Consider the following 11,867-nt stretch of genomic DNA (forward strand, 5'->3'; position numbering starts at 1 on the left):
AGTCTGAAGTCATGCCACATGTGTAAACAAGGGCAACTAATAAAATAGTTCTGAATCACCATCTAATGCAGAGTTGTTTATCTGTAGACCAGTTTCTCTTCTCTATCTTATCCTCCATTTGAAGTCCCAGCTGTAGGGTTGGGATCAGAGTATATGATGCAGAATTTAGAAAGCAGAAATCCCTAAAATCTATTCTTTCCAGTCTGAGCATATCAAATAAAGACCTTAAGGAACTATATAGAAAGGTCTACCTTTCAGCACCTGGTTTATGTAAGAGGAGTTAGATATTGACTAGGAGAAAATGAAAGCTAAGGCTCTACATTCCTAGACATTTTGATTTGGGGAAAAGCTGTAGTAGAGAGATTTTTAGCCCAGTGATGAGCATTCTGATAGGATCATGGAGCCAAAGGTCTTTGAGGCTAGTAAGCATATTACTAAATCTCTCTATCACTCCAAGGAGGAATGTCATGCTCCAATAAGAAGGTGGTGGCTGTGGGATCACGGTCATGGCAATAGGCTACTACAATGCTTCCTGCCTCCTAGCATCTGAATAGGACATATTAAGGGACCCAGTTTTCCCTAACTGAGGGTATGCTTAGAGCACAGTAAAATAGCAAAGCCTTGTAGGTGGAACAAAGGCATCAGTACAGATTCAAGAGTTCAAGACCTTGTAAAAATATCATGATCCTAGGCTGCACTGGTAGATACTAGGAGGAGCTTGAATCACAGCAATCAACATGTCAAGATATGGGGATAACTGGCCACTCTCCAGTCCTACCCAGCAAGGATCCACGTAGCACTGCCTAGGTCTGAAGAACTTGTCTCCTCTGCCACAAGGTAAAATAAATAATACCTAGGAACCAGCTTAGAAAGACGTAGGGGGAAAATCTAATACTTTTCTTAAAAGAGACACCTAGTGCATAGTTCTTTGTGAGGAAAATAAGATAAATTATGGAAAAGCAAAGTAGGTGCATTTCCTTTGCATATACATATGCTAAGGATAAATATTTTTGTCACTTCATTGCATCTTTGACACGTCAGTGCAATGAGGCTTGTAAAGACTACCCTAGGATTCCAGGAACTCTGTGTGCAGAAAAATTATGTATCATGGAGTGATGGCAAACACCTAGGCTAAAATTAACCCTCCAGTTAAAGCCATGGCCAATGAAGACAAAGGATTTACAGATGGAGATAATGGATGGTCAGCAAAAGGTAGAAAATGGGGGGTAAAGGAATCTTATCTCCAAAGTCCCTTCTTAGTCTATAAAGTTTGAAAGAGTGGAGTCATTTTATTTCAGAAAAAGAAACATATCATCAACCTTAATTCCAACTTAGGACATATACAGAGATGGTATACTTGGTAAACAGACTGAACAACAATTAACCCGAAAGAAATATAAAGCTACTATTTCACAAATTAATCCCAGCTAGAGACCCAAAGAGTAAGGCATTGGATCCATGTCAGCCTTGTAAGAGCAAGCTAAGTTAGTATCCATCCATCCATTACACCAGATAGCAGAGGTTACAGTGCATACCTCTTGGAAGTGAAGAAGACCATAGTTAAGATATTGGGTTTTATCACTAATCCATAGTTGCTGTTGCCTTTAGGTTAAGATAGCTATTCATTCCACTCTAGTATCCAGTGCCCACTAAAAGTCTATCTTAGCTCAAGGTTAGAATTTTCCTATACATAGCAGCTCCTGTAGTGTGAGGAGTAGCACAAAGTAATGGGTCAATAATGGGAAGTGTTTGTGCCTTCTTGGAGATCATATAGTAAATTAAGATTACAGCTTCAAATAGTTGTCAGGTTTTCTAGTCAAACTGGAAGGGTTTTGGTGGTCAGTAATGGAAATAAACACAAGATGGTGATCAAAATCTGGAGAAAAGGGAGGTAGGATCTAATGATGACCACGTTTGCTTTGCATAAATGAAAAGGCTTATTATGGGGGCATAATACATTTCAAATATGTCCAATTTAGAATATCTTACCAATAACCTTACATTTCTGTTTTCCACTCTCTTTCCAGCCACCATTAAGAGTTAAGCACAAGGCTGATGCCAAAAGGGAAGAAACTAAGTCCACTGAGGAAGTGGAAAGCTAATCACAGTACAAGGAGTCTTTAGAAGAGAGATGGGATCATTAAGAGAAATAGCTGCTGCTTACAGTCTGAGGCAACTTTGAGAAAAAATAAGACAGGAGCAAAGTAAGGTAAGCAGCTATAAGGTGTGCTTACTTCTCTACACATAGGAGCCAAAAAGAGGGTTGGTGATATGTGATCTGAACATATGAACAGCTTTGGGGGTAAATGGCAAGCCTACATCCACCCAGATACGGGGCCATGTGACCGCAGCTGTGTGGGGCTATACAACCTCAGAGAAATCTCTCTGCATGGCATCTAACATGATACAAGAGTAGTAGAGCTGAGGTGGCAGAGGTGATGGATCGATTCATGATTCTGAGCTAGAGCTCATGCCTTTCAATATAGGCCCATGGCACACAGGGAACCCAGACTCCACTATATCTTCAATAGGGAAGCAGTATGGGAGAGCATTGGTTCATCTAGGAATGGGAATGGTGAGATCAGGATGAAGATTCCTGTGGATGTTGACTTTGAGACTGGGGACAGTGGTTCAGGGTCTAACACTGCAGTGATGAATGTCCGTAGAAAGTCAGGATAATACAACAGTTCCTCAGACTAGGAAGCAACCTCAAGCAGCTACTTCTCAGCAGGGTTCACCCAGGATCCATCTGAATTTATGTGAATCTGAGGTATCACTTTCCACTAAATGGCAAAAAGTGATGTCAACACATCTCTTCCTGATAAACCAGGTTCTGTTAGAAAAATGTAAGAGGAAGAGTGATTAAGTTTAGAGCCTCAAGAGTCTAAGTGACTTCTTAGGAGGCACTAAGCTTCACCCTGGACTCAGTTTACTTAGTTATGCTGAATTAATACATATCCCATTTCTGAGATGAAACTGGTTTATGTGGAAAAGCAGATGGCTTATTTAAAAAATATAAATGATAATCTCTTTTAGAAAATTGCATCTAGGTATAATAAGATGAGGAATTTTATAATCCTGGTATATTGTAAATTAAATCAATAAGGAAATAGTGTCCAAAAGGCCAATTAGCAAGAAAACTCTTTTATTGATAGAAAAGAAAAACAAATTTTTCATGAATTCTAATATCTGTTTTATTCTATCTGTTGGATATACTTGAGTTGGAAAATCAAGTTTTTTCTGTTGCTGCTGTTATTATCTCTATAATAACAATCTGTGCAATCACAAGTTTTAGGTAAATATTTCTGCCTCAAACAGGTTTAAAAAACTCAGATAAGTCATTGTCCCCAACTAAAATCAATTTTATTGTCAGCTAAGCATTCCTACATAGTACCAACTGTATCATTAGGTTGGTGGCATTAATAAGTATTGATGTTAAGCCACAAAATCTGTTTCTCAAATGTTACCAAATAAAAAAACAAATCAGAATCAGATTTATGTTCAGTTCAGTAGTTAATGCCTTCCTGTGTAGGATAGGGCAGGTCATTTTTATATGAAATAAAATATCTGTGATTCACAGTCACTAGTTCCAAAAATGAATAAATGGCTTTTCAGATTCAAATTCAAAGCCCAGATTTCCATGAGAGTGGACTTTAGGGACAAGGCCATATTAGATTAAAGTTTCTGGTTCTAATTTAGCCCATTACACTCAGATAATATCAGCTAGTAATTTCTCAGCTGTGTCCACAGAAAAGCATTCAAAACCTATGTATATTCATTGGAAAAATTAATTAGTCATTATCTAATTAACTCAATTGATATAGCTAAAAAGGGCAGAAAAGTCAAAAGCCAAGTAAGTTTTAAAGCTAAATTATATTTCCAAAAGCTACTTGTCAAACTAAACAAATAATGGTTATTATTTTCACTTTACTTTTAACTATGCAGATACAAGTTGTATCTCATACAACATATAAGCTGAAAATGAAGAAAATCAAATCACAGTCCACTACTGTGGCCTAAATGGCCCTAAATCTCTTGCAGATAGGTTTTCATTCTATCTAGATAGTTAGACCACACCAACATGGTCATAACTTCATTATCATTGCTACATTTGAGTTACTAACATAGGAAAGGAAGCTTATCTAATTACCAATTTCCAAAGCCAATGAGGCCTCTCCCCTTCCATTAAATAAAGCGAAGGTCATTCTGATTCGACCCCAGAGAAACAAGTGCATGCATATACCTGGCTTCCCATTATCCTCTCTGGATAAGAGACTGGAACAACTATTTAGCTTCCATCTCATACTTGTAATGACAGGAAAGAGAATACAAAAAGTCCATTGTAAATTTGTACAAAATGTATACATATATAAATACATATCTATGGGTATATATAAATTCTAAAGATTATATCCATCTACATCTTCAAAGTCAAAGTCCCATACAGTTGACATTTTGGCATTCTCTCTCAATTTTTCTCATTTTTTGAAACAGTAAAATCAAGCATGCTACCTTATTAATACTGAATAGCAAGTGCAGGAGTTGTAGCTATAGGGCTTTGAAGCAATTAGTTTGACGGGACATCAGTAAACAAAATCTTTTAAGTAAATTTAGCAATTTCCATATTTTCTTTTGTTTCATAGAAATGAAAACCCAAATGCCCTATGAGTCAGTTGGGCTCGACAAGTAGCAGTGCTTTAAACAGAGTCTATATAAATTGCTTTGACATATTATTGCAGTAATTTGGTGTGGGATCTGGCCTACTAGAATTTTAGGTAATTCTCATTCTAGCTCACAGAAATCCTATGTGAAACAACCAGGTTCAGACCATATTAAACTCAGTATGAAATATGATTAATAAGCTGCATCATCTTTACACAGGACACTATTAAAATATGAAATCCTAGTCAATTGATGGAGAAAGGCATATATATTTAAAGGTGCACAATAACAACATATTGCAGATGTGTGCTCATAGTTAGAGGTATCAACTCTTTTTACAATACATGTAATTAGCTTATTTCTTGCTCCTTCTTAAATACCTTTTGGAAAATTTATATAGGACATTGCCCCTAAGGTATATAGGTTGCTCCTAGAAAGGGGATAATTATTGCATGCCTTGAATGCATTGTGATTCAGAAGGCAAGAACAAGGGAGTGGCTTCAGCACCAAGGAAATGGAATCATCATCTAGCACTGCTCACAACAGAATATCTTATTGCTTTAATAAAATGGGAAATTATTCACTATGAAAAGTGCACCAAATAATGGGAATAAAATAATATCTATGCATTTTAGTAGAGCTCATTGAAATGAGGACGCTACCTTCTGGGTTTCTGATTTTATTCAAATTGCAAGTCCAAAAGCCATTCTTTAATAAGGTGTTAAGAACTACATCTGGACAAGGGTAAGTTGCAGAAATTAATGGACTTTCTTCTTCAAAGTGCCTTAGTCATTCTGTTGTACAACATAGAGCTCTGATACACTGAGGGGTTCCTTAGTGGCCTGAGGGAGAGGATGCACTCTGACCTATTACTAGGAAGTGACTAAGGCACTAGAAAGAATGTGGTTTATTATTTAATGTATTGTATCCAAAGATTATATCTGGTCTTTCTAATGTTACAACATGGTACACGTAAATGGTGGTTTTCTGTGCTTTAGAAAAGGACTTAGTTGATATCTGAGGAGGGAGTAAAATTAACCCTACTAAATTATTTTATAAAGATACAGACTGAGCTTGGGCAACTTCATATATGACCTAAAACATTAGAGGCAATAGTTTCTCTGTATAAAAGCACATAAGACTGAAACAAGACAGAGAATCGGGGTCAACTAGTGACTTAGAGGAACGCATGTGGGGTCTTACTACCTCACACTCAGCAGTAGACTGAAGACTCTTTTGGTTAAGCATTTTGTTGATCAGTTTCATTCATACACTTCTTAATTATTTGAATAGCTGTCTAATAATTAGTTTTCAGGAAGAGATACCACTGCATATAATTAAGATGTTATAAGCTTCTAGACTTCATCTGTCCAAGGGAAACAGAGTGGAAAATAAGCACAGTCAGACTCCATTTCTAACATAGAAGGGTTTATCTGGCATTTGAAGAGAGACCAAAATATTTCACTTTCTTTATCCTCAATATTTTTTTCATGTGTTTAGTGAGGTTAGTTAACTCAAACTTAAAAAGAATACTCTCTTTGGCTGTATCTCAGATGCAGGCACAGATTTGTAACTAAGCGAGCTGTAAACAATTTTATCCTGTAAGCATTTACTGATGTAACTTGAAATTTGCATGTCCTGTCATCCAAATTGCCCAATATCCCCACCAGTCTCTCCACCAAACACAACCATACAAGCATACACACGCACCACTGCCTCCAGGTGGAACTTCGTGCAGAGAACTACAGGCACTGTTTAAATATTAACCATGTTTTAATAGATGGCATTCTTTGCACATCCATTATTTGTGTGTTATCTGTTGTGTTGTTTCTATTACTCACAAAAGGAAAAAAGAAAACATAGGTGTCATCTTTTTATATTAATCTACTACAGAGTAAAATACAAAAGAACACTTCTGGAAACAGCATTAGCCAGGCCTGCACCACTGAATTCCTCAGCCAGTGGTGACGGTTATATCAACAGCTGGAAAATAAGAACAAGAATATACAGTTTGGAGGGCTTATACAGAACTATATTTTTCTTCTGTATTTGGTACCAATATAATAAGTATATAACAAATGTGCACTTGTTCTAAAAATAAAACAAACATTCTGGTTGGTTAGATACTACGTTTTTCAGTACTGCACATCATCTAGTACTTTTCGTTTTACAAAAGGCAACTTATGCAACGCTTAATAATAATTAAACTAATAGTACACACTAATTCGATTGAAGGGGGGAAAAAGAAATAAAGAAACCAACCAAATCCAGTATAGTCACTTTCCAAAACAGCCCCTCCTTTGGCCTGCACAAGCAGAGGAAGTAACCATGCCGGTGAGTCGGATTCAGCACCAGGCCTGGCTGGACAGCTCCCGGGTTCTCTGGGACTCCTGAAAACAAAAGTGTGCAAGTAGGGCGGGGCAGGGAGCAAAAGCAGGTTTGTTTGTTTTTTTGTTTTTTGTTTTTTAACTCATTGAAAGATTTGACGCTCGGCCAGCGAGAGAGATCTGTAAAAGTAAACTCAAATATTCTGCCCTGGAAAAGGTAATGATTTAACAAAGAGTGAGAAGATGGCTGACTAGAGAGGGGTACCTGTCCTAAACATCTTTTCTGGGACTTTCTCTGTGGCCTCTGATGCTCAATGTAAATACATTTTTTTAAATAACATACTATTGCCTGAGGCCGGCTGAGGGTGAAGAAAGAGGAGGGGAGGGAGGCTAAAGGAAAAGTGAAAGCTGTGGAGGAGGAAAAGAAAGGCAACTAAACCTTAACTTGGCAGCTATATACAACATCACCGGGCCCCCTCCCCTCCCTTTGCTCCAGTGTCAATGTCTTTTATATATTTGGAAGCTTGTGCGGTTTCTCCTCCTTACTGAGGGGGGCACGGGGTGGAGAGGGAAGATGAAGCCTTCATTGACAATGAGAAATTATGTGATTTGTCATGCGCTTGGACTGTGTTATTAGTAGTATAATTACTATAAATATTAATAAAGTATTATCAGCGTTATTACTTCTTCCGAGACTTTCCTCACCCAATATTTACAAATACCGCACAGTGCCTCGGCGGAGGAGAAACAGTAAAAGGGAGGGCAGATAAGGAAAGAAGGCAGAGGGAGAAGGGCCAGAGGAAGATGGTAAAGGAAGGAAGGAGGAACAAAAGCGAGGGTGGTTAAAGATGCTGGAACCCGAGGAAGGGGTGAGGAGATGGGGGGCGGGGGCTACACAATCAGGACAGTACCACCGTTTGCAAAAGGCCCTCGCCAGCTGTGTCCAAACAGGAGGAAGCTGCGTGTGCTCCGTGTGGACTGGGGGCTGGCGGTGGAGGCGGGGGGGAACAGAGACCCTGGCATGGGAGGCCAGGGGATGAAGAGGTGGAAGAAGAAACGGCATTGGAGGGGGTGCAGAAGGCGGAGTCCCGGGGTTGCCTCTCTAGCCGGGTTTCTTTTCCGTGGGTTGGGGCCTGAACACCTGCTCGAGGCAGCCCCCCACCACCGTGGTTGCCACTGCAATGATCCCTCTCGTATTCCTCCTGAGCCCTCTGCATCTTCCGTTTCTTCATCCTACGCTTGTGGATGTGGAAGGTGGAGAGGGACAGCAAGATGAGGCAGAAGATAAGAGTGACCAGGACAATCAGCACCAGCGTGGACGAGAAGGACTGGAAGAGCTGCTGTCCCACCTGCGTGATGCAGGTGCCACCTCCTGCGCCTGAGCTGCGGACACCTGCGTTGCCGCCACTGCCGCTGGCGTTGGGGGAAGCAAAGGTCCGGTTGAGGAGACAGGGAGGCAACGCCAGCCTCAGCTCTTTCGGCGCCCTGGCACTCATCGGCGCTGGGCTGAGAGGGGCTAGGCCCACCAGGCTTCCTCTGTTGAACACACAGTTCCCACCAGCCAAGACAAGGACAGAGCCCACGCCACCCCAACTGCTCCCTGGCGCGGGAGGGAGTGAGGGCTCGAGCCAAAGACTGAGGGAGCAACTGCTAGCAAGCAAGCTAGCCAGAGCTAGTGGCCCCAGGGAGATTTGTCTCTGGTCCCGCCTTGAATGTGTCTCCAATCGCTGGTTTCTTTTTCCGAGGCACAGAACTGCAAAGAGAGCAGGCTTAGTTAAGGTCCAGGAGAGTGCAGGGCGCGCTGTCTCAACTGGGCACTGCCATCTCCAAAATCAGGGATCCCCATCCCCACCACTCCTTGAGCTGTAGAGTCGCCAGCTGTTCGCTCCACAGGCTCGGATGGGGTTTGTGGCCGCACCGCACCGCGGAGGTGCTGATTACTCAGCAGAGAAGGGCAGCCTCCCTGCACCCTGCACAACTTTCTAATTGCTATGGACAGCGGCCGCCAAGCCCGGCATGCTCTACTTTGCAGAAAGCCGACTGTCCTCTTTCCTGTGCCGGGTAGACCTCTTCTCCTGGATCCTATTCCCCCCAGCACCAGCTCCAAGAGGGTTCCTTGTAAGCAGTCCTCCTTTCCCATCTCTCCCGGTTCAGGTTCAGACTCTTCCCGCTTGGACGGCGCCCGATCCCCCAGGGTCCCACTCCCAGAGGGGTACAGCTCACTGCCTGTGTCCCAGCCCACAGCTCACAGGATGAATCTGGCACACAGGATCATGCTCGACCTTTTCCCAGCCTTCTTCCTTGATGCTTTCCTCCCCCTCCCTCCCCACCAAAAGCAGCCTTCTCAGCTGAGGCACATCTTCGCAAATGCTCCCCCCAACCCCATCTCTCAAGGCCTCCCACTTGACAGTATCCTGTATCCAGTTTCTCCCAGATCAGGAACTGGAAGGGGGAGGGTTCCCGCCTGCAAAGTTTGGGGAACGCACCTTGTTTCCGGCCTTCTGGAGCCCCAGCCCAAGGGCCGGGAGGCTATTGCAGAGGACCAAGCCAGGTAGACCCTCAGCAGGCAGCGGAGGCTTGCCAGCCACTCCCAAGAGGCAGGTGCTAACTGTTGCACTGCGGAGCAGCCAGGCAGCGCACTAGCCTCGGCCCGGGTAGGGGCGGGGGCCGAAGCTGTGACCAGAGGTGTCTGTGCAGGCCTCAGGAGCTGTCCTACCCTCCCATACCCTGCCGGTGGATCCCCTGGCCACGGAAGCCTTCCGCCGGACCACTGTTTCTTACCTGGAGCGGCCAGCTGGCTGCACCGAAGGAGCCCCCGCGGCGCGGCTGCAGTGGCGGCTGCAGAAGGCGCGGAGTGCTGGGACCAGAGACAGAGCCGCGCCGCTGCTGCTGCTGCTGCCGCTGCCGCTGCCTTCGCCGCTGCTTCAGGGAGCTCAGCTCTTAGCCTATTGCCAGAGAGGCCGGTGACGTCAGGCAGCCACTGCCAGGGCTCCAAGCCACCCCTCAGGCCCCCGCCCACCCTCATACCCCAACACCTTGTCCTGGCTTAACAGCCTCGGCAAACCGTCCCCAGTTCCCTGTTGTTCCCCAGCCCTGGGGCTAGGAAGAACAACCCCCACTCCACCCCCACAGCACCAGTAACCCCCTTCAGCACCACTGTTCCTTTGCCTAGGAAGACACAAGCTTCCTTTCTTCCACTGGCCGGCTCTTCACCTTCAACCCTTTCCCAGGTGGTTCCAGGAGCACAGTTTTGCTCCCTGGAGAACCTTTACCCCTGGGGGCACAATGCATACTTTCTCCCTGGTGACAGATGAGCTTTGCTCCTTCCTCCAAATCCTGTCTGTGCTCCCTCTGGTTCTAAGCATAAACTGAAAGCACTGGGAAGGTGGCAGGGACATTTGTCAACACAAGTGTGGCCAAATCTGAAACAGGAGACTGTACATGCCTCAAAAAAACAACGGTTTGTATCTCCCTCCACAAGTCATCAAAGTATCCATCTATTTTTGATCTCCCTCTTCATTCCTTCATCTTCAGGTCCAAGACACATTTGGTGGGTTTTAAATGCCCCCTTTCTCTTCTGATGACCAACCCCTCATGAACACCCAAAGCATACACAGACTTATAAGGCAAGAGGAAGAGATTACACAGAGGAGTGTAGAAACAAATTACCTACAAAAACTCTCAGCATTTGACCACTCACAAAGTACTCCTTCATTGACTCAATTTCTGTCAAAGCACTTGATGCATTAGTCTTTTAAGTAACATGTATAAAACTTCTAGAAGAGTCATCTTGGCAGTCTGCAAGGGTCTTGTCAGAGACTAGTGAATTATAGGTTTAGGATCCATGAAAAAAATAGGAATAGTGTATTTGATTATAATAGCCATCTTCAAAATGGAGTATGTTCATTTTTTTTTATTGGAAAAACCATCTTGGAACACTAAAGACTATCTGGTTTTAGAGGGCATTCAGACATCTTATTAAAAATGTGTTTCTTGTCCTCTTTGAGTCTAGCACAGGTCGAAGTTCCTACTTTCTAGGTTGAACAGTAAAGTACCTGTCACTGCTTTTCTTGCTCTGCATCAGAAACAAGAGTGAACAGGAATAAGAGATATCACATGCCTGCCTGCATTTGCTGTGCTTGTGAAGAAAGAATCTGACATGATCTGTTGTTTCTATCTAGTGCCACTCCAAATTCTCCTCTTTTTCTTGCTACACAAATGGAAGAAGAAATACATTATACCTTTTCCTCCATCCAAATCTGTTTTTGTTTATTTGAATGTGAGTCATCTGGGGCCTTGAGAAACCTCAGTTTTAAATATGGTTTTATAGCACACAGGCAAGGCCCTGGGTTCTATCTCCAGTACTACAGAAAGAAAGAAAGAAAGAAAGAAAGAAAGAAAGAAAGAAAGAAAGAAAGAAAGAAAGAAAGAAAGGAGGGAGGGAGGGAGGGAGGGAAGGAAGGAAGGAAGGAAGGAAGGAAGGAAGGAAGGAAGGAAGGAAAGAAAAGAAAGAATAATCTCCATTGACTGCATCCTCACCACTTTAACTGTTTTCAGAATTTCTCTGATTGGCACAGTTCTGCTCATCAGCTTTATCTTCATAACTGTCTCAATATATTCTATTTAAGTGACTAGTTCAGTACACGCTGAATAATGCATGGCAGCTTCAGGCCACAGACAGATGCTCTTGACTGCCAAAGTCACACAGCTAAAATGACCAATGACCTCAGTGCTTCAGCAGAGCCTTCCTTGTTAGCAGGAGGGAACCTGATGCTTGTAAAAAGCCACCTTCCACATTTAGGACTTAGTGGACTTGGAAATGGTGAGTCTTTTGCTTGCCTACTTGCTTCACTGTGATCACGGAAACCTCACTATCAA

The 11,867-nt window shown here is 42.9% G+C and overlaps 1 protein-coding gene across 3 annotated transcripts; it reads right to left on the minus strand.

The window, feature by feature from the left end:
* Nucleotides 1–3,197: 3,197 nt before the first annotated feature.
* Nucleotides 3,198–9,949, minus strand: CUNH11orf87 (chromosome unknown C11orf87 homolog). 3 transcript variants are annotated; one of them, XR_607256.2, is made up of 3 exons: nt 9,771–9,949; nt 6,925–8,742; nt 3,198–6,645 (listed from the first exon to the last, which is right to left on the minus strand). XR_607256.2 is itself a non-coding variant. In XM_008832815.2 (2 exons), exon 2 carries the CDS (start codon nt 8,483–8,485, stop codon nt 7,889–7,891), a length of 597 nt encoding a protein of 198 aa, XP_008831037.1. In that variant the 5' UTR covers nt 8,486–8,742; nt 9,771–9,949; the 3' UTR covers nt 3,198–7,888. The 3 variants fall into 3 exon arrangements, 2 of the variants coding, with proteins under 2 accessions (XP_008831037.1, XP_008831038.1); XM_008832815.2 differs by having other exon boundaries at nt 3,198–8,742; XM_008832816.3 differs by lacking the exon at nt 9,771–9,949 and adding an exon at nt 9,476–9,550 and having other exon boundaries at nt 3,198–8,742.
* Between the last annotated feature and the right edge of the window lie 1,918 nt (nt 9,950–11,867).

This window comes from Nannospalax galili, unplaced genomic scaffold, assembly GCF_000622305.1.
Source record: "Nannospalax galili isolate Female #2095 unplaced genomic scaffold, S.galili_v1.0 scaffold335, whole genome shotgun sequence".
Taxonomy (NCBI): domain Eukaryota; kingdom Metazoa; phylum Chordata; class Mammalia; order Rodentia; family Spalacidae; genus Nannospalax; species Nannospalax galili.

What these genes read in the sequence shown, in the direction of transcription:
- CUNH11orf87 (XM_008832815.2), bottom strand. Translation starts at nt 8,485, where the DNA reads ATGAGTGCCAGGGCGCCGAAAGAGCTGAGGCTGGCGTTGCCTCCCTGT.